The 26,689-nt window shown below is 49.9% G+C and overlaps 1 protein-coding gene across 2 annotated transcripts in view; it reads right to left on the bottom strand.

Annotated features, from left to right (window-relative positions):
* MYO18B (myosin XVIIIB) overlaps positions 1-26,689 on the bottom strand; it is a 226,492-nt gene that overhangs the window by 147,365 nt on the left and 52,438 nt on the right. Inside the window, exons 13-20 of one of the 2 annotated variants that reach the window (XM_060118779.1) lie at positions 25,021-25,111; positions 23,116-23,308; positions 17,776-17,856; positions 15,353-15,521; positions 9,041-9,200; positions 6,415-6,598; positions 5,381-5,603; positions 694-803 (exon numbers count right to left, since the gene is read on the bottom strand). In XM_060118779.1, the coding sequence (XP_059974762.1) occupies positions 694-803; positions 5,381-5,603; positions 6,415-6,598; positions 9,041-9,200; positions 15,353-15,521; positions 17,776-17,856; positions 23,116-23,308; positions 25,021-25,111 (1,211 nt within the window). The remainder of the gene's footprint in view (positions 1-693; positions 804-5,380; positions 5,604-6,414; positions 6,599-9,040; positions 9,201-15,352; positions 15,522-17,775; positions 17,857-23,115; positions 23,309-25,020; positions 25,112-26,689) is intronic. The other variant, XM_060118780.1, reaches the window with a different exon arrangement.

Genomic DNA, 26,689 nt, shown 5'->3' with positions numbered 1-26,689 from the left:
TACAGTAGGGATGGAGGAAGGAGATACCCAGGGGCAGAAATAACAAGGTTAGGTACGTGTATTCATTCATTCATCCAACGGGACATTTATTGAACACTTGCTGTGAGCTGGAGAACACACAGGCAATCTGTGTATAATTTCAGATAAGGATAAGTGCTCAAACAATTAAAACAAGATGATGTGATGGAGAACAGCATCTGAGCCAAGATCTGAATAGCAAGATGACAGTGACACTGGCCAGGCAAGGACTGGGGAGAAAACTGCTCCAGGCAGAGGGGACAGTTAGTGCAAAGGCCCTGAGGGGGGAGTGTTTGGGACCACAGAGCCCCCTTTTCACAGACTATATCTCAGGGTGCTGGTGCCGAGTGGAACACGCCCGTGGGTGGGAATGATGACTTTTCATCTTGCTAGGAGCCCTCCTGGCTGGGACTTGCTCTTTTTGTGGCTCTAATTCTTTCCCTGCACCTCCTCATGCAGGGTTTCAGAAGGACCATTCTGGGATAGGCAGTGTCCTAAGTGACATGGCAGGGGGTGAAGTCTGGAGCAGGGGTCTGAGTCAAACCTCATGCCACTGTCATCTTAGCCCCCAAGGCCCAGCTCTCAGATCCCAGCTGCCCCAGCTGCCCGCTGGGCCATCCCCTACAGAGCAGAAGCACTGGGGCCTCCACCTCCCCATCAACTGGCTCCACATACCTTCTTCTCATCCACTCTCTCGCGGGCCGACATGAGCTTCTTCATGAGCAGAGGGTCCAGCACCTGAAATCTTCGGCGGAACTGAGTGAGCCCCATGTGGTCAGCGTAGCCTGGGGTGAGGGGAGCAGAAGAACAAAGAATCCAAGTGCGACGCCCAGCCCAGGGGTCCAGGGGTCTGCTCCCAGCCTTGCTACTCACTGTGTGCCCTCATGTCTTGGGGCCTCAGTTTCCCCATTTGCTAATTTAAGAAACTGGGTTCAATCAGCACTTCCCAACTGCATTCCCCAGAACAAGGACCCTATAACAGGCTCCAATAAAAGTTTGAAAAAGCTGCCCCCTCATCTGCTTTTCAGAAGGTCACAATCTGCGTGAGCACTGACGTCAAAGGCTCCAGACCCTCTGCAGGGAAGATGCCCTGATTAGCTTCGCTTAACCCAGAGTTCTCCAAACCTGTTGGACCATGGAAAAAAATTTTTTTTGGTTTAATACTTTTTACCGCCCCACAGACTGCATGTGGGAAATGCTGCATCAGACGGTATCTACATGTTAAATCTAACATGTAGGATGGACACAGCTGCACCCTTCTGTGTGGGAAGTGGTATCTGAAAAGCTACTGAGAGAAGGTGATATTCGAGCTGGCCTTTGAAGGGGCCGTGAGAGTGTGCCAGAGGATTTGGTGTGGAAGGAAGTCCAGGCAGAGGGAGCCACAGCAGGAAAATACAAGGTTTGTTTCACAGTCATAGCAAAAGCAGTTACTGAGCTTTTATGTGTGCAAGACACTAGGATAACGACTTCCTTGTGTTACAGACACACTGGGGACTGTATTATTACACCCATTATATAGATTGGAAATTGAGGCCCAGAGAGTTCAAGTCATGTAGCCCAAAGTGAAGTCAACCCTAACTCTCCCAGATGGGATCCAAACCCAGAGAGTGATGATAACGAATCCAGTGGAGAGTAACCAACAATGAGGTCAAAGACAAGCAGGGACTGGGTCCCCAAGGAACTTGAAATCAAATTCCAGACCTCGAAGCTTGGACTTCATCATGGATACAAGGGGCGTGGTAGACCCTCAGCTGCCTTAGAAAGACCCCTCAAGTGGCTGCATGGGAGAAGGTCTGGTGAAATCTCACTCCATTTTGAGACTTCACTTTACAATAAGCCAAATGCATGAATGAGGAAGGGTCATGGTGGGTACATGTAGCAAATCCATGAAGCCTTCCTGGGGGAAGAGGAGGGTTTCAGGCCAGGTTGGAAGGATGCTGACCACACAGAGACCTGGGGGCTGGGAGGTTACAGGTCTGTCCTTTTGAGTCAGACTTACTTGGGTTCGTATCTCACATCCGCCTTGATTAGCCCTCTGACCAGTGACAAGTGACCCTATTTCTTTGAGATTCAAGCTCTTCACTTGTCAGATGAGAGTAATAAGATCTCCTGTCACACAGTCACGATGAGGATTAAATCCAACGATGACTGTTGTATTGGGTTGGCCAAAAAGTTCGTCCGGGTTTTGCTGTGCCACCCCGAATGAACTTTCTGGCCAACCCAATAAAGGAGGCTAATGTGTTTTGAGCACTTTCCCAGGTCCAGGCACTTTTCTGTTATTCCCTTATTAATTCATCAACCCACACGACAGCTCTCTGAGACCTGAGCTATCACAGGAGATAAAAGGCAGGCACGATCTAGGGACCTGCCAGTGTCAGCCACAGTCAAGCCCAGGCCAACTGGCTCCAGAGTCTGGCCTGTGCCCACCAGTCTGCCCCATATGTAACGTTTGCTGAGCCTTTACTCTCCTCCGGGCATTGTGTTAAGGGCTTTGTGAGAACAACATCAATTAGTATGCGTAACTGCAGTGCCCAGCATATCGTAGGTACCTGAGAAACAGCATATGTATGTGTGCATCATGCGTGCATGTGTATATGAATTCAGGCACACCTGACATGTTGCAGGTTCAGTTCTAGACCACTGCAACAAATCAAACATCACAAGAAAGCATCCCCAAAACTTTTTGGTTTCCCAGTGTGTATAAAAGTTATCTTTAGACTATACTATATTCGTTTTTTTTCAATGTTAAACTCATCTTTTTTTAATATTTATTTATCTATTTATTTTGGCTGTGCCGGGTCTTAGTTGCGGCACGCAGGATCTTTGTTGCAGCATGCGAACTCTTAGTTGCGGCATGTGCACGGGATCTAGTTCCCTGACCTAGGATCAAACCCGGGCCCCCTGCACTGGGAGCGTGGAGTCTTACCCACTGCACCACCAGGGAAGTCCCTAGACTATACTATATTCTACTAAGCATGCAATACCATTACATCTAAAATACAATGTACATACTTTAATTAAAAAATACTTTATTACTAGTATTTTCCTGTTGAATTCTATAATCACTTTATTTTAAAGGGTATTAATTGAATAAGTAAATTGATACACTATTTATAATTCTGTGTTTTTATAAAAATAAATTAAATACTTTTAAAAATACTTTATTACTAAAAAATACTAACCGTCATCTCAGCCCTCAGCGAGTTGTAAATTTTTGCTGGTGGTGAGTTGGAAACATTGCAAGAATTACCAAAATGTGACACAAAGACGCAAAGTGAGCAAATGCTGTAGGAAAAAAGCAGTGACAACAGACTGGCTTGACATAGGGTTACCACAAACCTTCGATGTGTAAAAAAGTGCACTCTGTGAAGCGCAATAAAGCGAAGCACAATAAAACGTCTGCTCGTGTATACGTTACATGTGCACAGATTCAAATCATAAATATGTGATACATGTGTATGAATCTTTGTATGCTTGTAAATATTGCTTGTATGGTGTGAGACAGAAGTGACTCAGAGCAGAAAACAATGAGGAGGACTTCCCTGGTGGCACAGTGGTTAAGAATCCGCCTGCCAATGCAGGGTACATGGGTTTGAGCCCTGGTCCGGGAAGATCCCACATGCCACGGAGCAACTAAGCCCATGTGCCACAACTACTGAGCCTGCGCTCTAGAGCCCGTGAGCCACAACTACTGAGTCCACACGCCTAGAGCCTGTGCTCCGCAACAAGAGAAGCCACCACAATGAGAAGCCCCCGCTTACCACAACTAGAGAAAGCCTGCACAGCAATGAAGACCCAATGCAGCCAGAAATAAATTAATTAATTAAAAAAACAAAACAAGAAAACAATGAGGAAATGAACCAGGTCTGGGAGACAGAAATTTGGGAAGTTATACCACAAGACTTCAACCCTTCACTGAGCTGGAAGCTCCCTCTGAGTCGGGCAGCACTGAGAACGCAGAGGGCGGACCCACAGGGAGGAAGGGGACGCTGACCCATGCCTGCACGCAGGGACTCTAACCCATGTGCCAGGGTGCCTCCGGCCAGTGGGGCGCAGTCGATCAGCCACGGGCTGTGACCACCTCGCTCTTCCAGTGTGACAGTATCTGTCTTCCTGTGCCTGTGGTCGCGTGGACCGGTGGGAAAATCAATGTGATGCTGAAGGGAGCAAGGGACTCATCTTTGCTTCCAGCTGCTCCCGGCTTCTCCGTCAACTACCTCATGCCCAGGGCTCCATATTAACGCAGTGGGAGGACACTGGGGCAGCGACCACAAGCTGAGGCGTCAGTGACCACAGGAATATTAAACAAATGGGTGCCCACCCAGACTCCCTGCCAGCCCTGCCGCCCCATCGGCTGACTTTGCCTGAGCTGTTTCTGGCAGGGAGGGGAATCCATGGGGTGGCCTGTGGGGTCTCAGAGGCAGAAGAGAATGGGAAAATTTCAGATCAAACTCAACGCATAAGATGAGCTAATGGGGGAACCCTGGTGCATGCTTGCTTTCTCGAATACAGGCCTGACACTTCGTTCCTTTGGCTGAAACCCCTTATTCCCCTATCACTCCATCACCTCCTCAGCTGGACCCGGGAAAGCCAAACTTCCAAAGACAGCATTCATAGGCTGTCTCTCCTGGTGGATCCGCCCCTCATCTCCCACAATCCCCCACTCATTCTGAACCCGACTGCCTGAAAACCAAGGCTCCTCCATGCCTCCCTGCCTTTGCATATGGTGATCCCTCGGCCAAGCTTTTCCTCTCCCTGCACTGGCCAGAGGTGAGCTACCTGCTTCTTTCCAAGACTCAATTAAGATGTTATCTCCTCCAGGAGGTCTTCCCAGTCTCCCTGCTTCCTCCTCTGGGCATCCCCATGTGACACACGCCCTGGTCCCATCATGGACCAAGCTTGTTTCCACACGGATCTCCCAAACCAGGCTGAGTGTCTTGAAGACCAAATATTAATCATTGTGGAAATTTCACCCTCTACTCCAAGGCTGATGCCCCTGAGATGTTTGTTGTTGAAAGGAAGATGAGTAAGACACACCCGTGGCCTTCCAGGAGTTCACAACTAAGTCAGGAAATAAGATGGGCTTTGGACTCAAAGAGACCTCGGCATAAACCTAGGCTCTGCTGCATCCCACTGTGTGACCCTAAGCAAGTCCCTTCTCCTCTCTGAGCCTCAGTTTCTTCATGTGTAAAATGGGGTAATCATAGCCTCCCCCCAACCAGGGTTGCTGGGCTGTTTCGATGGGATGCTGCATGGAAAGCTCCTGGCACACAGCTGATGCTCTTGTCCCTTGGCTGCCACTGGTCCAGGAGCGTGTCCCAGGAATCAGAGACAAGGTGCTCGCTCCCAGGCTGCCTCTTACCTGCCCTGTGCAGGCGCAGCGCCTCCAGGATGTAGGACCCTGCAAGCTGCACCCTCAGAGCCGGGATGTCCAAGGGCAGGGACCCGCCTGCCCCGGGCTTGTCTCTACCAGGCTGCGGTGGAGTCAGAGACCCCTGCCCGCCTCTGCTCTCCACCACTGGGCTCGGCACCAGGCAGTGGATGAAGTGTAACTGAGACCGCCTGATCACGCTGATCAATGCATCCTAGGACAGAGAGGAGACGGGGTCGTGGTCAGGGCCAGGGTGAGACAGACAGGGGTCTGAACATTCCCCAAATGTATATACAGTCTGGCCTGGGCATCTCTGTGGGGCCCCTGTGTCCTACACCAAGGACCTCCTATCCATGGCCTGATTTGTACTCACAAGAAATAAAGGACCTTTATAACAACCCTTATTGTAACAGATGGAGAAATTGGGACATGGAGAGGACAAGCGAGCGGCCTAAGGCCGCATGGACCACTAGCCAAAAAGGAAGACTAGAACCCAGGACCTGGTCCACGGGCTTTTCCAGTATAATACGCTATGAGTCATTTCTTCAAACCAATCCTTCCCACATCCCACCCTCCTGAGCTCAGCCTGACTCAGCCTGACCACTTGTTTTCGGATCAAGGTGTCCAGGTAACATCTCTACAGCCAGTGCTGGGTCCTGCCGCCTCCGCTATGGAGAGCCTAGAGGTAAACATGCAGGCCTGAGAGAGGTGTGGAACGCAGGCGGGGCTGGTCTGGCTGTGACATTTGTCACCTTGGTCAAGAGGGCAACTGTGGTTCCTGCAAACTTCCTGAAGCTGCTTAAGTTAAATAAACCAAGAAGCTGAGGCTTTGGCCTCAGACTTGGACGGATCACTTTCCACCAAGTTTCTTTGCTTCCCTGAGCCTTGGTCTCTTCCTTGGTGAAACGTGGGTGTTGCCCGCCCCTTCAGGCTCGCTGGGGAGCTCAGAGATGATGTGGGTGGGTAAGCCACCCTGGAGGCGGGCAGCGAGGCCATGACTCCTCGGGGACAGGGCCCCCACTCACCATCTGCAGCTTGATCTGGGAGCACGGGGCCTTCCTCTTCACCGCGGCCAAGCTGCTGGCAAACGTCCTCCTCACCGTGCTGCTCCTCTGCTGGGCCTGCTGGGAGGTGCCCTCCAGGCCGGCCACAGCCCGGCACACAGGGGACAGCTTGGCCCGGGACTGGAACAGGCCCCTCAGCTCCTCCCTGGCAGGTAGGAGGGGAAGAGAGAGGTGCTTCAGGGGGCTCACAGGGTGGAGCAAAGGGGACCCCCCTTGCTTCCTGCTAATCTGCCTCCTGAGCCCTCCCCTCGAATCATACCCTAACTGCGTACTCTATTCATGGTCCCTTCTGCCACATGAGCCTTTGCTCGATGACAAATGTCAGCCCCTTCCTCCAGGCCTCTCTCCCTCCCCTGACCTCAGAGCAGCTTTCCTTCTACTGGACATTTCCATCACTTACGTACCTGCAGGAATTCTACCCCGCCTGCACTTCCTCAGAGGGCAAAATCATCTCGGTTCTCCCGAGAACAGGTCCAGTACACAGCAGGCACTTACTGTGCTTGTTGTCGAACAGACAGCCTGAGCACCAGGCAGACCCTACTGCGCCCCAGGAGGAAGCGGGGGCCCAGAGGAGGACCCGTGCCTCTCTGGTCGCACCAGCCCATCCCCTCCAGTGGACACCTGCAGGCACCTTCCATCGCTCCCTGCAAGTCCAGGCCCCACCCCGGTCCCAGCCCTCAAGACCCATTATCCACCCGCCTCTACGCCTACCCCACTGTCCAATATTAAGGAAAAGAGTCTTGCCAGATGCACCAAGGGTGCTGAGAGTGGTTAGATGCATGGCAGAGTGCACAGACTAACAATGGCTTGAAAACACTCACGTTGAAATAAAAATCTGGGGAGGGAGCAGTGGGGGGCATGCAGCCCCTGGAAGCAGCAGCCCTGAGAGAGAAGGATGTCGGCACCAAGCCCTGGTACAGGGAGAGAAGGTCGGGCCCACAGCCCTGACCCCTGCACGAGGACTGCCCCATCTGTGGGGTTGGGAGACCTGACTTCTGGTCTCCAATTCACTTTGTGCCTTGGGCAGTCACGTGTCCTCTGTGGACCTCCACTCCGTATATATAAAGCGAAAGCTGAGTGGGCATGAGAACCTCCTGGGAAGCCCCACCTGAGAGACTAGGTGGGCCCAGGAATGAGAAAGCGACACCAGCAGTCCTGGTGCATCAGCAACCTTGGCTGCAGAACCACATGCTCAGAAGAAGCACCGTTTGCTCTCAAAATCACCAACGCTTGGCTCTCAAGCCTGCAAGACACCCTGCTGGGATTTACCTCCAACCTGCCGTGCTCTCTCACCTCCAGGCACACGCTGCTCTTTTTTTCCCAGAAAGTCCCCCACTCACCAGGCCATCTGATCAACCAAGGTGTGCCCACCCTTCCCTAACCCTACACCCCTCACTCAGCTTGAGCCATGGGATTTTAGAGCAGAAAGGAAACTTACAAGGCCACAAGACGTGTGTTGAGGGCCAGCTATGAACCAGGCTCCTTAATAAGCCATCTGTTATGTGACCATCACCAAAGCCTGACAGCACACGTGTAAGCTTGGCAGCATCATTCCCATTTCTCAGATTGTGAAACTGTGACCCAGCTCACGCAGTTTGAAAAAAGGGAAAAGCAGCATTTGTACATGTGCCTGACTCCAGAGCTGTGCAACATGGCCTTGCCCAACAACCCCTTATGTCATGGTGGAGAAAGCGAGAAACCCAGAGGAGGGAAAGCGACTGCCCCCAGTCACCCAGGTGACACGGGGCAGGGCTGGGACTTGACCCAGGTCTGCTGGCTCCCCACACAGCCCTCCATGTGCTCGTTACCCTTCCTTCTGCCCCATCCCGACTTGATGTCTCTCCAGGAGCTGTGCGCCCCTGAGCCCCCCCAGATACAGGCTTTCCAATCAACTCTGACCACCTAGACCCAAATTGTATCCTGGCTCTGCCACTTTTTTTTTTTTTTGCTATGTGATCAAAGGCAAACCACTTGGTCTCCTGGGGCCTCAGTCTTCTCATCTATAAAATGGGCCCAGGGATACAGTTGTTTTAAGAATTTACAAGATGCTTATAAAGCGTTCACCCTGATGCCAGATGCATAGCAGGCGGTTAGTAAATGTTGTGGTCTGAGCTTCACTCACACACATGCGTGCATGCACGCACACACACAAAAAACATTTCCCAATAGCTCTTTGAAGTCAAAGCAGCCCTCTGCTAGCACTTCTGAGCAGAGCAGTCAAGAAATGCAGTGAGCTGTTTTTAATGCTACAAGACATTATCACTTTGGTTTTACGACCCCCTAGTTTGAAGATGTCCATAAAAGTCCTTCCGGTCACATCATCTACCAAATACTTAATGAAAGGCCAGAAGCCAAAATAAGAAGTCACAGCTTCCTAGCTTTTGTTCCACTTCCCCAGAAGGCCGGCTTTTCTCCTCAGCTGGACTCAGGCTGGCCCTGGGAGACACTTAACTACTTCTATTTGAGTACGGGTCTTTGAGTCATTAAGGAGGGGTTCCTGTACTGCTCTCCATCACTGGGTTGCTGTGACTTCACGGCCCCAGCACCTCGAATGCCCCGGCCCGTCCCCAGCCCTGGCCAGGCTCACCTCTTCGACTGCTGCAGGACCTGGGGGGCGTCCAGGGCTGAAAGATTAGGCTTGGCCCTGTGAAGCCAGCCCGTGAGGTCATAGCGCACGGGGTCATGTCCCAGCTGGTGGGCGATCTCACACTGCAGGGGCTGCTCACAGGTCCGGAGGGCAGAGGTCCCTGAAAGCAGATACAGGGCATGAGTCTTGGGACCTGGTGGGGACACTCTGTCATCACTTGGCATCACTGAGAACACGCTTTTCCCATTTTAATATGTTCCAACCTAGCTGAAGCTACCAGTTCTGGGCACCCATATTTCTCCTGCTTTGTGCATTTATGTGCATTACATCCAACCTCAATTCTGTTCCTCCTTGCTTTCTTAAATGCAGGATACCTGTTTTTCCCAACTACCATCAGCACACACAGTCTCCATGATTTTTGCCATACCCATGTTATCACCTGGGCTATTCACTTAATGTTTTCTTTCAATCGACTCACATTTTTACCAGTAAAATGTATTTATACAGAAGCATTATACTGCAGATTTGGTGTGCCAGCCATATTTATTTTCTAATATTTGTGGAAATAAATACACATTAAATATTTTGAAAATATGTGTACCACCTGAAATTGTCTTGAATACCAGCTACCAAATAAATGCACAGCATATTCTTGGGAGATGCTGGCGGACACCTAGTTCCAAGGGACAGAGTGGGAGAAACAAATGGGCTTGGAGTTGAGAAGACCTGTGTTCCAATCCTGACTTGACCATTTATTACAGTGGGACAGGGGCCAAGCCACCTACCTTTCTGAGCCTCAGTCTCCTCCTCTCCAAAATGTGGATTAAATAATACATGTCTCCCAGGGTGGCATAAGGTCTGAAGGAGACAAGGTGTGGGATGTACTTTGGTGGGGTGCCAGAGCAGTCACTCAGGAAGCAGCAGAAGTGGGTGTCACTGCCATTTCCTGCACTGAAACTTTTGCTGATGTTCTGGAATCACAAAAGGTTGACCTTCACATCCCCAGAGCCCAGCATCATGGTTGGCACATGACTGGAGTCTGGAAGTGCTTGTGGAATGAATGAATGGATGGATGGATGAATGAATGAATGAATTCCTGATCATTTTTCATATCACTCTCATTGCAGTGATGCTCTCAGGCTGAGTACTGGCTCCAGACCAATTATCATCAGAAGGTGTAGTACCATCTCGGTTCTTGTATCTACTCTGAACGATCTTTCTACATTTTCTCATCCCGTGATTGTCAATGGGCCAACATGTATCTAGGATCTCGACTGCCTCCCTTAAATCTTAATTTGTTTCCTCTACACTTCACTGATCTAAGAAACGAAGGACCTGCGTTTCTCAGAACTCTGCACAAAATAAAGTCCGACAGTCTTCAGGTTCTGATAAGTAAGGGGCATGGATTCTGCCGTCTGTTTGGCTGCTTGGAAATCCTTTGTGCTCACTTCCTGGATCTCCTCTACGTTCTGGATCATTAAAGTTACCAGAAAGGCACATTTCTGGTTAAGTGAAGTATCACTGCGTCAAGAGCGACCCATGAGCCCTTCAGAGCCGTGCAGTCCCTGCCCTTCCATTGAGAGAAGAGCAAGGGACTTCCCTGGCAGTCCAGTGGCTAAGACTCCGTGCTTCCAATGCAGGGGACCCGGGTTCAATCCCTGGTTGGGGAACTAAGATCCCACATGCCATGCAGTGCAGCCAAAAGATTAAAAAATGAGAGAGAGAGAAGAGCAAGGGACAGAGCAGACACTCGGCCCTGGGACATATGTCCCCGATGCCCTGCAACGCCACAGGTGTCTGTTTGCAAGGCTGCCTCCCTGCCCTGGAAGCAACATGAGGGCAAAGGTCGTGTCCATTCAGCATGATGTCCAGCAGCTAGCACAGAGTTTGCTTTGAATGATGACCCCAAGGGAATCTGGGGAGGGGGAGGAGGCCCAGAGTGAAGAAAGGCTGCTCATGTGTGCTAAGCCCTGGCCACCCTCCATCACTCAGTCCTCACTCTGGTCTGTGATGTAAGCGTCACTGGCGCCCAGTATGCACCTTAGGTGAGAGGCAACAAACAGCGAGTTGGGTCAGCCAGAAAGCCCCATGTGTTCTGCTTGAGTGAACGTTCCCATTAAACATTGGAACAATGATAAGAGCTCATCAGAAAGCCCTAGAGGCAAAATATATATATATATATATATATATATATATATATATATATATATTTTATTACCAAAATGTCTGAGTTAATGTGTCTATCTCAGTCGGTCTAGACAAGAATCTCTCCCCTGGGAACCGAGAGCCTTGCAGCATCCTGCTCGGGGTGTCCGGGACCGGCATGGTCAGGCCTCACAGGGAAAGGAGAGGGGCCGAGGGTCCTGCCCCAGCCACACCCTACAGGCCACTTTCCACTTCTGACCCTACTCTCTGTCTTCAGCCGAAACATCAGGACGAAACCATTCCATTCGAGAACTGCACTTCATTTGATTCTGGATCACCAGTGTGACTGGAGCGGAGCAAGCGAGGGGTGGGGAAGGGAAGACGGCAGGTGTCCACGGGGCCCGGCTACGCTCCGGGCACCGGGGAGACTGCACAGAACGAGACAGGGGCACCCCGCACCCTCGGGGCGTACAGGGCGGTCGGGGGATTGACGAGAAGCAAGCAAAGCAAACGGGTCACCAAACATCCCAGAGCCCAAAAGGGGCCCTGAAGGAAATAAGCAGGGCATCTTGTGATGGGACAACGTGGCTGAAGAGGGGACAGCTACAGACAGGGGTCAGGGAGCTGAGGGAGCATGTACGAACGCTTCTAGGCGCACACAAGCTCCTCCGTTCTCACACCGGCCCCCAGGGTTATCACCACCTTACAGACGGGAGAGGGAGGCGATTTCCCAGAACTCACACGTATTGCAACTAACTAGTGGAGCAAGGGTCCAACCCAGGTCTCGGGGGTCCAAAGCCTGGGTGGGCTTTTAACAGATCTGCCTCCTGGCTTCCTGTGGGTCTACCGTCCCCCGGAAAAATAAAAACCATTCCAGAACCCTGGAGACATTTCCTGCAGACAGAGGCTCCTTTCATAGCCTGGAGAAGTCAGGGGTCTGGCTGGCTCTCTGAGTGAGGCCTCCCGGGCGCAGCGCCAGCTCCGTTCTCTGTGCCTACGGGGCCCCGGTCAGCCACATGGGTTCTCCAAGGCCCCAGATGCCCCCGGGAGGTGGAGTGTAGTGGAGCCCACAATGCCCAGCTCAGACTAAGGGCTCCACAAACAGCAGTTTCATCTGCCCCTCCATCCCCGTTCACTGGCTGGCAGAGGCGGACGTACCTCAGCAAACAGAGATGACCTTCAGGAACAGAGGTGACCTTCAGGAACAGAGGTGATCATTGGCAGCATCACATGGAGCATTAGGGCCCCCTCCCCGCCCCGGGGGAGGACAGTCCAGGGCTGCACTATGACTTCCCCAGGCCCCGGGCACTTTGCTTTCATGACCCCCTTCCTCTCTCTCTTTCCATATATATAAATATAGATATAGATGTAGATATAGATATAGATATAGATAGATATGTATCGTGTGTGTGTATATATATGTGTGTATACAAATACATACGTATACATACACACAAAATTACATTTCACGACTGTTGGTATGAAAGCAAATAGATTAATATTAGTAATATATAAGTGTCTTATATTAGCTCACTACAGCTGCCATAACAAAGTACCACAGACTGGGTGGCTTAAACAACAGAAATTACTTTTCCCACAGTTCTGGAGGCTGGAAGCTGGAAGTCCAAGATCAAGGGCTTGTCAGCAGGGTTGGTTTCATTGAGGCCTCTCTCCTTGGCTTGGAGATGGCTGCCTTCTCCCTGCATCTTTCCTCTATGTATGTCTGTGTCCTAATCTCTCCTCCTAAGGACCAGTCACATGAAATTAGGACCCAGCTCAATGACCTTATTTAACCATTATTACCTCTTTGAAGATGCTGTATCTACATAAAGTCATATTCTGGGGTGCTAGGGGTTAGGAATTCAATATATAAATTTTTTTGCGGGGGAATATAATTCAGTCCATAACATATACTTAAAATAATGTACTTAACCTAAACGTTCATTTTTTTCTTCTACTTTTAACAGAAGTCAAAAGACTTTCACGGGCCGCTAAGGGTACCGCGGGCCCCAGGCACTGCCCCTCTTGCCTGGTGGAGGAGTCGGCCCTGGGCAATTCGCCGCAGACCTAAGCTCTCCAGGAGCCATCAGGGTATTAACGCTCTGGGCACGGTCCAGGGAGAGCGGCTGGAGCCAGCAGGTGGTACTGCTGTTTCTGCTACTGTCAGCAAATCCAGCGCAGGAGTGCTGGCGGTGTATCCTGGACAGAGGCCCCAGCCCAGCGGCACTGAGAGCTGTCACACGTCTTTCTCCAACTCTTGCTCCCAATTTCTCATAAGCCACTCCAGTCAGACAGTCACCCCCAACGCTCCCATTGCAGTTGTACTTGTCTTGGTGGTCAGTGACCTCCACGCAGGCCAAGCCAGTGCCATTCCTCAGCCATGCCTCACTTGACCTTTCAGGAGCATTCAACTCGGTTGGTCCGTCCCTCCTCCTGCGGCTTCCAGAGTGCCACATCCTCCCACTCCCCTCCTCCAGCCCCGGCCACTCCTCCCCAGCCGCCTTTGCTGGACACAAGCTTTGTCCCTGGCCCCTTGACCCTGGAACGTCCCAGGGCTGAATCCCTGGCTATTTTCACTGCCAACCCTCATTCCTTTAGTGATCTAAACCAGAACTGTGGTCCTCAACATCTTAACAGATTTTTTTTTTTTTGCTTTATCATACATCTCCTCTGCTACAATGTCAGTCCCTTGGGGTGGAGATTTTTCTTTTGTTCACAGATGTATTTCCTGGCCTAGGGCAGTGGCCACCACATTTTAGGTGCTCCTGAAATATCTGTTGAATGAACCAGTGAATGAATGAGCCCACATCCTGACCACCATGTCACTTAGGACCTAAAAGACCTCAGAGTGTATTTGTCTTCTTATGTGCCTGGGGCCGTCCAGGTGAGGGGGGCTCACAGAGGTTTAGATCCAGACAAGGCCCGTGTTGAATCTGCCTTCTGACACTCACCCTCTGCGTGATCTCAGACAAGCGTCTCTACAAGCCTCTCTCTGGAGCTCACTTTCCTCATCCTGGGGGGTAAGAATATCGACCTCCAAATACGTGACAGAATTCTACCAGACACTGCACAAAGCTCAGAGCACGGGCCCTGCATGGCATGCGGACAGCATTCCTCCAACCCGTGGAACGACGGGGATGATATTCTTCGTCACATCAACAGCCTCAGCCTCATCAATGACATCACACCTGGCCGCTGATGACACAGCTCCTCAGGTACATCCTCTCACCCAGTCACAGCAGTGGAAATTCTGGTGAAAGGGAGGCCAGGGCGAGCTCCAACCCCACTGTTCAAGACTACATGACATTTGTTCGGTGCCACGTTGGTGAAAGTACGAATAGCCAGACTTGAACTTGACGCTGACACGTGCTAAACCCTGTGGTCTCTGATCTCGCTGTCCCAGCTCGAAGTGTCCATCTCGCCTCGCACTTTTCCTCCTGCCAATCCAGCCCATCACCCAGTGCTGGGGACGCTGCCTGCTTGGTACATCCATAGTCTGCCCACCTCCCCGAGGCAGGCAGCTCCGCTCTCACCTCCCTGGCCTCCTTCCTATCGTGTCTCCACACTGCAGTCTGGGTGAACTTCCTAGGACAGCAATCTGACCATACCCCCCGCTGCCTAGAATCCTTCATCGCTTCTCATTGCTCTTGGGTTAAGACCAACGTTTTCTGTGAGGCCTGCAAGGGCTTGAGGTCTGAGCCCAGAGGACATCTCCTGCCTTGTCCTGTACTGCGCTCCCTGCTCTCTGTCAGATTTACCTGCACACCTCTCCCGCTGAGGGCCCCCGGCTCCCAGAGAAATGAGGTCTGCCTGCTGCCTACCACCAAACCCCAGTCTGCCATCTCAGGCTCAGCGGCCACACTTGTGCTTATGTGTTAGCCTGTCATCTCCCCCTGCCCCCGACTCCCCCCAGCAAGGACATGGATCCCATCAGTGCGTTTGCCGCCACATAGAATGGTACCCAGCACGTGGTAGCTGCTCAGGACGCTTGAGGAATACATGAACAAATGAACACACAAGTGAATGAAAGCACACCCAGGCATATGCACAGACGTTTCTGCACTCAGACTCCCCAACCCTGCTGTGCAGGCTTTGTCGGGACTTTGACAAAGACAGATTCTAACCCCAGGCTGGACTCAGCACCCCGCCCCTGACTTGCTCCCTCACCTTCAGCTTCAGCACCTTTCTTCTCAAAGGCGGCAGAGAGGCGCTCGAGCACCACGCCGTCCCCGGAGCCCTCCACCCGGACCTCCTCATCCAGGACCCAGAAGAGGCCCCTGGCATCCTCAGCACCTCCTCCGGCTGACAAGCGGACCTGGCAGGAGATCAGGATACACTGAGGAGTCCTGATTCCCTGATGGAGGCCAGGCCCGGGTTTCCCTTCCCACCCGTGAGAGTCGGGGGGGCCTGCCTCCCAGGCATCACAGGCCTAGATCCACACTCTCTACACCCCACACTCCCACTCACTGCAAGACTCTCAGGGTCGAAGCCACAAAACTAACAGCCTCTTGGTTACCAGAGGTCCAGATCCTGACTCTGTCTTCATTTCCAGGGTGACCTTGGGCAACTTAACTGCACCTCTCTGAGCCTCATTTTTCCTCTTTTGCAAGATGGAGAGTGGTAATACTTTCCTCTGAGGGCCGTCGTGAGGGTTTAATAAGGGCAAGCACTCTGTAAACTACACATCTCTGGCTCCACACAGGCAGCTGGTCTATTCGTGCACAGCCAAACATGAAAGGATTAATCCCATCCACATCACTTCCTCTTAGAAGTCTTTGTATTTTTTTTTTTTTTTTTTTTGCGGTATGCGGGCCTCTCACTGTTGTGGCCTCTCCCATTGCGAAGCACAGGCTCCGGACGTGCAGGCTCAGCGGCCATGGCTCACGGGCCTAGCCGCTCCGCGGCATGTGGGATCTTCCCGGACCGGGGCACGAACCCGCATCCCCTGCATCGGCAGGCGGACTCTCGACCACTGCGCCACCAGGGAAGCCCGTCTTTGTATTTTTTAAACTAAAATCTTGAGGGAAAAAAAAGAAAGTTCCCAAAGCACATGGTAGAGGTGAAGTTGGTTCAGGGGCACAGACGCGGAATTCTAAATCTAGCCCCCAGCATCAGAGACCATCCAGGCGACCCTGAAGCTTTGCATACGGGAAATTGAAAGAGGCCTGGAGAGTCTGCGGGACTTATCTGAGGGCCCACAGTGGGCTGACACATCTGAAAATGGTGCCAAGTGGTTAAAGTGGGAATGTGATGCATATGATGGCCAACGGTGCCACTGTGCCTGGGGCCAGGGGCTTCCCAGGACGTAAGGATTTCAGTGCTGAGGCCAGCAAAGTCCCTGGCAAACCAGCACAGTTGGTCACCCTAATTCAGGAGTATTAGTCCACGCCCCACTGAGAGGGGTCCAGAGAGGGGAAGGGACACGTCCAGGGTCACATGGAGAGGCCCAGGGGCTGAAGTGGACCTGGGTCCCTGGTATCCTGGATCTTTACCTTGGCCTTATTTGCTGGGGTTGAAACCTACAGTCAGCCCATCCCCAGAAGGTAGTTGTTCCAGCCACTGCCCAGGCGTCCCGGGGATGCCATGGTCCTTCCCCCCTTGCACTGCCCGGGTGGTCCCTTCAGGCCTGCCCCTCCCAGGTGAGGAAGCAGGACAGGGACGGGGAACCAGCCCGAGAGGTGCCAGCAAGAAGTAGCAGCAGGTGTGAAGGGCCGGCTGGGCTCACAGACTGAGAGAGCTTTGCAGGGGCAGGTACAGCCCGCTGTGAGCCCAGATAAGCCAAGGGACCAGGACAAGGTGTCCAAGTGCAGGAGAAACGCAACCTGCGGGACACCTACTGTGTGCCACACACCCTGTAGGGGCTTTAGGTGCCAGATACCACGGGCGTTCACGACAACCCGGGGATACCATCTATCGTTTCCACTTGGGTGATGAGGAAGCTGAGGCTTGGAGAGGTTAAGTGACGTGCCCAAGGTCACCAAGATTGGACCGGAGCCCAGCAAGTTCCATGGCCCAAGCACTTTCACACCAAGATGCGCAATGGCCGAGGGCAGCTCTGCGAGACGGTTGAGCATAGGTGCAGATCTGGGGTCAGCACAGTGGGTTCTGGGGCTGGGGAAAGGGAGATAACGACTCAGGTATCCCCCAAACTGAAGCCTGTCTGCCTCCAAGAAGCTCAAGGGCCTGGATCCACCATCGCCCCCGCTCTCCATCCCCCAGGGGCCCCTACTGTCCCAGTCTCTGCTGGGCACAGCACCTTCATCTGAACACCCCATCTTTCCAGGTGACAGTGGCTGGAGACCACTGGTCACTGGCCCTGGACTCCACTCAGCTCAGACCACAGTCCAGGTGTGGGCGTGTTCTAAGATGCAGACTCAGATTCTCAACCTGATGGGATTTAAATATTCTTTGCCCAGGCCACACCCCCCAGACCAATCAATGCAGAACTGGGGAGTGGGTCCCAGGCGTCAGTGTATTTAACAATCCCTGGGTCATGCTAGGTACAGGCAGCTTTGAGATCTAGTAGCTCAAAGGCTCAAATCTGCCAGGATTTCTAAAAAGGCTGTGCGGCATCTGAGAGGCCGTGTTACCTGCGAAGGACTCTGATCCACAGCAGCCACCGTGGTCCCCAGGGACGGCTCCGGGAGGTCAAACTGCACAGGAACATCTTCCTAGAAAGTCACAGAAGTTCAGCATTAGCTCTTCCCATGAGCTGAAGGAGAAGAAACTTCTGAAGGAGCAAAGAAAAGTGAGGACTTCCATCGTCACACCTTGGCCATTTTTTATTATTTTTTTTAATTATGGTAAGAGTAGAGGTGGCATAAAATTTAACATTTAAATCATTTTTAAGTGCACGGTTCATTGGTGTAAAGTACATTCACACTGTTGTGTAACTGTCACCACCATCCATCTACAAAACGTTTCTCACCTTGCAAAACTCAAACTCTGCACCCATTAAACACCAACTCCCCATTTCCCTCTCCGTATTTCTGTGTCTATGAATCTGACTACTATAAATATCTCATATGAAGAGAATCATACAGGATTTGTCCTTTTGTGACTGGGTTATTGCACACTTAGCGTAATGTCCTCAAGGTTCATCCAGTCGTAGCATGTGTCAGAATTTCCTTCCTTTTTATGGTTGAATAATAGCCCCCTGTGTGAAGAGATCACATTTCTTTATCCATTCATCCAGTGATGGACACTTGGGTTGCCTCTACCTTTTGGCTATTACAAACAATACAGCTGTGAACATGGGCATACAAATATCTCTTCGAGACCTTGCTTGAAATTCTTTTGGGTAGATACCCAGAAGTGGAATTGCTGGATCTAATGATAGTTCTATTTTTAATTTTTTGAGAAAACACCATACCGTATTCCACAGCAGCTGCACCATTTTTATTGTGCACAAGGGTTCCAGCTTCTCTACATCCTCCCCAACACTTCTTACATTTTTAGTCTAGTGGGTGTGAAATGGTATCTCAATGTAGTTCTGATTTGCATTTCCCTGAACTAGTGATGCGGAACATCTTTTTGTGTGTTTATGGACCATCTGTATATCTTCTTTGGAGAAATATCTATTGAACTCCTTTGCCCATTTTTAATCGGGTTCTTTGTTTTGTTTTTTATCATCACCCCTTAGCCTTTGTGTGAGAAGGATACAGACCAGCATCCCAATAACATCCTAATATTGTTCATCCTCAGGGTGGTCAGCAATCATGGTGAGAGCTTTACCAGGAACTGATAATTCAGGGCAAACTTTTCTAATATTTACTGAATACCTAATAAGTGCTGGGCTGAGTACTGGGTGCTGGATGGAGCAAAAAAACTATGGATAGTAACAGTTGGCATATAAAAGTAACCAGAAATGTCCAGATAATGCTATGCTCAAAGATGTTCATCACAGTGTTGTTTATAACAGCATAAACGTGGAAATAACCCAGATGGCCAAAAGAGAGTTCAGACAGAATCAGACATAACCACAAACATGCATCCTTACTAAGAGCTATGAATGGAGTGAGGAAATGTGAATAACATAATGCTATGAGGAAAAAGACTATAAACTCGTGTGTACAGATGGATGGGAAATCCATAGAGAAGACCATATATGGAAAAATGGCTGGTATAAGATACAGACAGTGGTAACAGTGGTTGCCTCTGGGTGGTGGGGCTAAAAGAGATTGTGTTTTCTGCTTCTTGACACTTATACGCACTTTCCAGTTTTTAAATAAAAAACATGTTTTACTTTGATCATCAGAAATATGTGAAATACTATGGGAAAAAGAAATATGATGGCTGCTACTATATGTGGCATGCCTAATACAGATTATGCATTTCTTTATCCCACTTCATCAAATGCTCCAACAGCGCCTTTAGGCAGTACGGTAAAAATGATTGTGAAAATAAGCGCCACCTCTCCCCTTCCCCGTATCCACACTCTCTGTACAGATATGGAAGTTTCTCCCATCAAGAAGTGGACGCCATTTCCCAGCCCTGTGAGTCAGGGCTCAGCCTTGGACTTGCTGTGACTAACTGATTACAGCAGAGGTGACGTTGCCAGTTTCAAGTCTCGGTCCCAAGGGGCCCTGAGCACTCCTGCTTGCTCTCTTGGACCCCTGCCCAGCGCCATGAGAACAGCCTGAGCTAACCTGCTGGAGGACAGGGCACTCCTGGAGCACAGGTGAGTCATCCTAGCCAAAGGGCTGCCTGGATCAGCTCATGGCCAGCTGACCTCCAGACACAGGGGAGAGCCAGCCAAGAGCCATCTACCCAACCTGCCTCTGACCACAGGCACATGCTCTCCCAGCCAAGACCAGAAGAGCTACCTAGGCAACCCAGAGACCTGCAAGCCATAACAAAAGGTTATTTTTTAAGCTACTATGTGTTGGGATAGTTTATTATGCAGAATTATTGTGGGAAATGGTAACTGATACAGGAGTATTGTTATTTCTATTTTACATGTGATGAAATTGAGGTTCAGAGAGGGTGAGTGACTTTCCTAAGGCCACACAGCCAATAAATGACAGAGTTAGGGTGAGAACCTAGGTCTCAGCAATGCCATGTGTTTAAGATTTATTCATATTGATGTTTTCATATTTATTGCTGTGTGGGCTCCAACCAAAGAAATGACCATAATTTTAATACCCATTATCCTACTAATAAACAATATGATCATTTCTCGTATTTTGCCATTAGCACTTGCTGGAGCCAAAGGGGTCCCCTTCAGGGAGGAAGGAGGGAGCAGATGCTAGTGGGCGTCTGGGGTGCTGGCGATGTTCTCTCCTTTTATCCTGGGTGGTAGCTGCAATGAGTGTGCATGGTTGGACAAATTCACTAAGCTGTACACTTCTGAGTCAGGCACTTATTTGTGTAAATGTTATAGTTCAAAAAAATTTTTTTAAGTATAAGTAAAGGAGGGCAGGCAGGGACGTGCCTGTACAGGTTTCCTGGTTCACATATACAGAGTTTCTGCAGGGGGCCTCCTAGAAAAGGAACTGTATCTTCACCTTTCCTAGATGCTCCCACATTATGATCCAAAAGGTGTGCAAACCCACTATTTTCACCCACAAGTGGGCACGAAGGCCCTTCCACGGGGAAGATGCAAACTAACTGTTGGAAGAGGATTCAGCTTGGGTACGTGGGCGAGGAGGAAGAGGTCAGCGCAAACAAGGGACAGCAGTGGGAGCGAGGCCTGGGGAACCCCAAGTTCTGGACTGTAAGGGGCAGGGGCCGTGGCTGGAGGCTGGGCTGTAGAGAGAGACGGGGGAGCAGCAGAGGCCCAGGAGCCAGGCCTGCAGTTTGGGTTTTAATCATCGACGGACCAGACAGGATGAAGCTAAAACCTACCAGAGGACCAGTCGACCACCCCCTCCCCTGCCCCGCCCAGCCTCACGCCCTCACTGAGCCCCTGCGAAGGCCCCGCCCCAGCTCAAAATGGATTAAAGACCTAAATGTAAGGCCAGACACTATCAAACTCTTCGAGGAAAACATAGGCAGAACACTCTATGACATAAATCACAGCAAGATCCTTTTTGACCCACCTCCTAGAGAAATGGAAATAAAGACAAAAATAAACACATGGGACCTAATGAAACTTAAAAGCTTTTGCACAACAAAGGAAACCATAAACAAGACCAAAAGACAAGCCTCAGAATGGGAGAAAATATTTGCAAATGAAGCAACTGACAAAGGATTCATCTCCAAAATTTATAAGCAGCTCATGCAGCTCAATAACAAAAAAACAAACAACCCAATCCAAAAATGGGCAGAAGACCTAAATAGACATTTCTCCACAGAAGATATACAGATTGCCAACAAACACATGAAAGGATGCTCAACATCTTTACTCATTAGAGAAATGTAAATCAAAACTACAATGAGATATCATCTCACACCAGTCAGAATGGCCATCATCAAAAAATGTAGAAACAATAAATGCTGGAGAGGGTGTGGAAAAAAGGAAACACTTTTGCACTGCTGGTGGGAATGTGAATTGGTACAGCCACTATGGAGAACGGTATGGAGGTTTCTTAAAAAACTACAAATAGAACTACCATATGACCCAGCAATCCCACTACTGGGCATATACCCTGAGAAAACCATAATTCAAAAAGAGTCATGTACCAAAATGTTCATAGCAGTCCTATTTACAATAGCCTGGAGATGGAAACAACCTAAGTGTCCATCATCGGATGAATGGATAAAGAAGATGTGGCACATATATACAATGGAATATTACTCAGCCATAAAAAGCAACAAAATTGAGCTATTTGTAATGAGGTGGATGGACCTAGAGTCTGTCATACAGAGTGAAGTAAGTCAGAAAGAGAAAGACAAATACTGTATGCTGACACATATATATGGAATTTAAGAAAAAAAAATGTCATGAAGAACATAGGAGTAAGACAGGAATAGACACAGACCTACTAGAGAATGGACTTGAGGATATGGGGAGGGGGAAGGGTAAGCTGTGAAAGTAATAATAATAATAAAAATATTTGCTGAAGAAGAAAAAAAAAGAAGAAAACTATCAGTAATCATGAAAAACTCATTCAAAGAAAATCACTTAAAGCAAATTCAGTAGTGATCACTGAAAGACTGATTATAACTATTTATTGATTTTATCTTCCATACTTACTTTTTACCTTCCCTCTGACCACTAAAAATGATATACAAATTGAATGCTTTCAAAATATAGATAATAACAGATCTATGATTCAAATGAACAGTATTTTGTGTTATAGGCAGTGAATAAATTTTTATGTGCCCTCATTTAAAAATGAGACGACTAAATGACAACTGTATGAAACTATGAGACAATTATGTGAAAGTGATGAACATCAGTCCCCAGTGGTATGGGCAAGAGAGCTAACTGTGTGCATGAGTGCTATCAGCAGAGCAATGACTCAGTCCTGGACTCGGAAACTTAAGAGTCCTACAGATATATCAAGGTAACTGCAACCTTGTTGGAAAATAATAATTAACAACACTTAACTGTCCCTCCCCAAGTAGTTTACAGTAGGGGAAACTATTCACATAGGAATAGTGAGATTAAATTGAATTATAGGGGAAAAAAGGGCTCTAGGCCATTGTCCTACCAAAGTCCCTTCACCATGAATTATCTTGAGTTCTTGGAGTCCAAAGATCTTTGGGGTGTGAACTGGTATGTTTTAAGTGAGTAACGCAAATTAGGAAGTGGTTATGTATTTGTATTTTACAGAGTGACACATTTTTTTTGGCGGGGGGTGGATAAGGGTATATCAAAACGTCCAGTTTTTAAAAGAAATATAAGCACATTTATGAAAACAAAAAAATAAAAAAATAAAAAATAAAACCTACCAGAGGACCAGTCGACCACCCCCTCCCCTGCCCCGCCCAGCCTCACGCCCTCACTGAGCCCCTTCGAAGGCCCCGCCCCAGCCCAGCCATACCTCCCGGAATCGCTCCAGCGTTGAGACAAAGGTCCGCTGGTAGAAAAGCAGCTGCAAGCGCTCATGAGCGTAATTGTGGCACAGCTCCTCAAAGGTGGCGGCCCGGTCTTTGCCCTGGTGTCGGGGGTTCTGAAAGCCTGGGGAGTCCACCACCATGATGGAGGCCATGGAGAGGTGGTGGGAGGAGAAGGATCTGGGGGGAAAGGAGAGGGGCCCTGAGAGGATATGGACTCTTAAAACCCCGCTGGTCCAAGCCTCCCACACCCCTGCATCACAGAGATGGAGAAACCGGAGCAGCACACTGGGCGGGTCTGCAAATCCAGCAGATCTCACCACTTGCAGGCTGTGTGACCTTGGGAAAGTTACTTAACCTCTCTGAGCGTGGGTTCCCCCCACTGTCAAATGGTGGTAGGAATGAGTAGGATGACCCCAGGGGATGCAGTAAGAAGAGAAGGAGTTGAAGTATGGAAAGTGCCTCCCATGGACACCGCAGGTCTTCAGGAAACGTGCTCTCTACCAGGCCCAGAGTGGAGAAATGACTTGCTTAAAGTCGCACCACAAATTGGCTATAAAGTTAGGACTAGAGTCTCCTTTTTTTGCTTAGTGATATGCTGCTATAGAAAAACAATTTCGTTCAGTGCCTGCCTCAGTTTACAAAGATCTCTCAAGTCATCACCTCCTTGGAGCCTCTTGACAAATCTATCAGGGGTACAGAGAAGGGATTATTCACATCAAAATGCAGGAGTTAAGAGACTCTGGAGAAAGTCACATGGGGGCTCCAACCCCTGCTCAGCCACGGAGGGGCTGTGTGTCTTGGGAGAGTTGCCTGACCTCTCTGAAACTCAGCTGTGAAAGGGCTAATGATGGAGATGAACTTAGAAGGCTGTTGGGAGGGTTGGATGTGATAAGATATCCACGGCTCTGAACGTGGTAAAGCGGTAAGTGTTTTCTGCTATTATTGTCCTTAGCGTGACCAGCTATACACTTTGGAGGGCCCTTAGTTTGAACCTGAGCTCTTTGCTGTTATTTGCTGAGGTTTTCCATCTGTAAAATGGTGCCAATAAGATCAGCCACCACATAGACATGCATGAAGATTAAATCAGTTAATGTTCAGAAAGCCAGACGCCTGCTAGGTACTCATAAACGTAAGGATAGTGGGTATCGTTATCCCCAATACACCCATTTTATGGAGGCGGGCTCCCAGAACCAACCAGGCAGCAGCCACCCTCTGCAGGCTGAAGCAGCCGCCCTCCACTGGCAGGTCCCCAATAAATCCTTCTTCCCCTAAGCACGCATGATCCCCCTGGTTTCTAGATAATGTGTCTGTGGTCTCAGAGGGTAATTACTCCAGCAGCATGAGAGGGAGCCGATTCTGTGTCTGTGGAGAACCCCACTTGCACTGTTGCTACACATCAGCCTCATCCCCTTAACAGGATGTCAGAAGCCTAATTACGCCTCCTGCTTTCACAGAGGAGGGAGGGAAGCCCTTGCCCCAGCTCTGGTTTGGCCTCACTGGAACTGCTTAAAGATTTCCCGGCGGTACTACCTGCAGATACCTGCAGTATTTTATGATCACGATTAGGAAGAGTTGCTTACAGACACTATTTCTTTTTTACTTTGTTTAATTTTTTATTGATTTCTTTTAATCCTTACAGTGACCCTGAGGAAAGAGCCATTTTTACAGATGCAGAAGGGGAGGTCAGAGAGGTGAACTGATGTGCCGAAGTCACACAGCCCACGGGTGGCCAAGGTGGAATTTAAACCCAGCACCATAAGACACGGCTCAACAAGCCCCTCTCCAGCTCAACAAAAGCCCACTCCTAAACTCCCCAGACTCCCCGGGTTTGGGCTCGTTCATACACTGCAAACAGGCCACCTCTGTAACTGAGAAAAGGTTGCCATTACCTGTTGATGAGTGAGACCACGGCGGCAAAGACCTCTTGGTACAGGCCCGAGGCCATGCCCTCCACACACTCCACTCCTGTCATCTTGAGCCCTACAGTGGGGAAGAGGGGCAGGTTGGCATCCCGTGGTCAGGACCATGCCTGGGGCCAGGGTCGTTGCTCCAATGCCATCACTACTGGCCTTAGCACATCTTCCCCAACCACGCACACACACGTCCCCCTACTGCTGAAATTACTTACGTTCTTAGGATCAAGTTCAAGTGTCCTACCAAGTCTTCCAGGGTCCTGTGTAACCTGGCCCTACCTCCCTAACCTCCATTGTGATCTCCTGCTCAACCCTCAGGGCTCAACCCAACATCACCTCCTCAGGGAAGCCTGCCTTGACCACCAACACCACCCCATTAAGCCAATTCCCAGGTCTACCTTGTTTTTTTGAAAATTTTATTTATTTTTCACACTGAAGTAATGATTGACATACGAAAGAACCTGTACATTTTTAACGTATACATCCCGATGAGTTTGAAGTATACACCCATGACACCATCACCATAAACACACCACAAACATAACCATCACCTCTAAAATTTTCTTCCCTCCCTTTGTGTGTGTGTGTGTGCATGTCTGTGCGTGCGCACGCGTGAGATAGGCACTTTTAACATAAGATTAACAACATTTTTTTTTTTTTTTTTTGCAGTATGCGGGCCTCTCACTGCTGTGGCCTCTCCCATTGCGGAGCACAGGCTCCGGACGCGCAGGCTCAGTGGCCATGGCTCACGGGCCCAGCCGCTCCGCAGCATGTGGGATCTTCCCGGACCGGGGCACAAACCCGTGTTCCCTGCATCGGCAGGCGGATGCCCAACCACTGCGCCACCAGGGAAGCCCAACAAATTTTTTTTTTTTTTTTTTGCGGTATGCGGGCCTCTCACTGTTGTGGCCTCCCCCGTCGCGGAGCACAGGCTCCGGACGCGCAGGCTCCAGACGCGCAGGCTCAGCGGCCATGGCTCACGGGCCCAGCCGCTCCGCGGCATATGGGATCCTCCCAGACCGGGGCACGAACCCGTATCCCCTGCATCGGCAGGCGGACTCTCAACCACTTGCGCCACCAGGGAGGCCCTCAACAAATTTTTAAGTATAGAATATGGTATTGTTAATTACAGGGACTTTGCTGTACAGTAGAGATATTCATCTACTGATCATTTTATTCATCTACCCTCTAGGATTTATTCATCTTGCATAAATAAAACTATGTGCCCTTTGATCAAAATGTCCCGTTTCCCCCTCCTTCCACCGCCCTGGTAACCACCATTCTACTCTCTGCCTCTATGAGTTTGACTTTTTGAGATTTCTGATGTGAGTAGTGTATTATTCAATAGTAAAAAAAAAAAAAAAAAAAGAAGGAAATCCTGCCATTTGCTACAACACGGATGAACTTGGAGGACGTCATGCCAAGTGAAGTAAACCGGACACAGGTGGACAGATCTACGCTGATTTTACAGCACTGACCACAGCACACCTGCACTTCGTGGTTATTTCGTTAACCTGCGTCTCCCCCACCCCGCCACCCAGGCAGGGAGCGCCCTGAGGATGAGGACTACCTCTGGGTTTGCTGGCTCCAAATCCCCAATTCCTGACACGTAGTAGTTACTCAGTAAATATCTGTTGTTCTCTCT

Source organism: Mesoplodon densirostris, chromosome 15, assembly GCF_025265405.1.
Source record: "Mesoplodon densirostris isolate mMesDen1 chromosome 15, mMesDen1 primary haplotype, whole genome shotgun sequence".
Taxonomy (NCBI): domain Eukaryota; kingdom Metazoa; phylum Chordata; class Mammalia; order Artiodactyla; family Ziphiidae; genus Mesoplodon; species Mesoplodon densirostris.
Note: the sequence above shows the minus strand (reverse complement) of the source record. Positions and strands in the feature narration are given on the sequence as shown.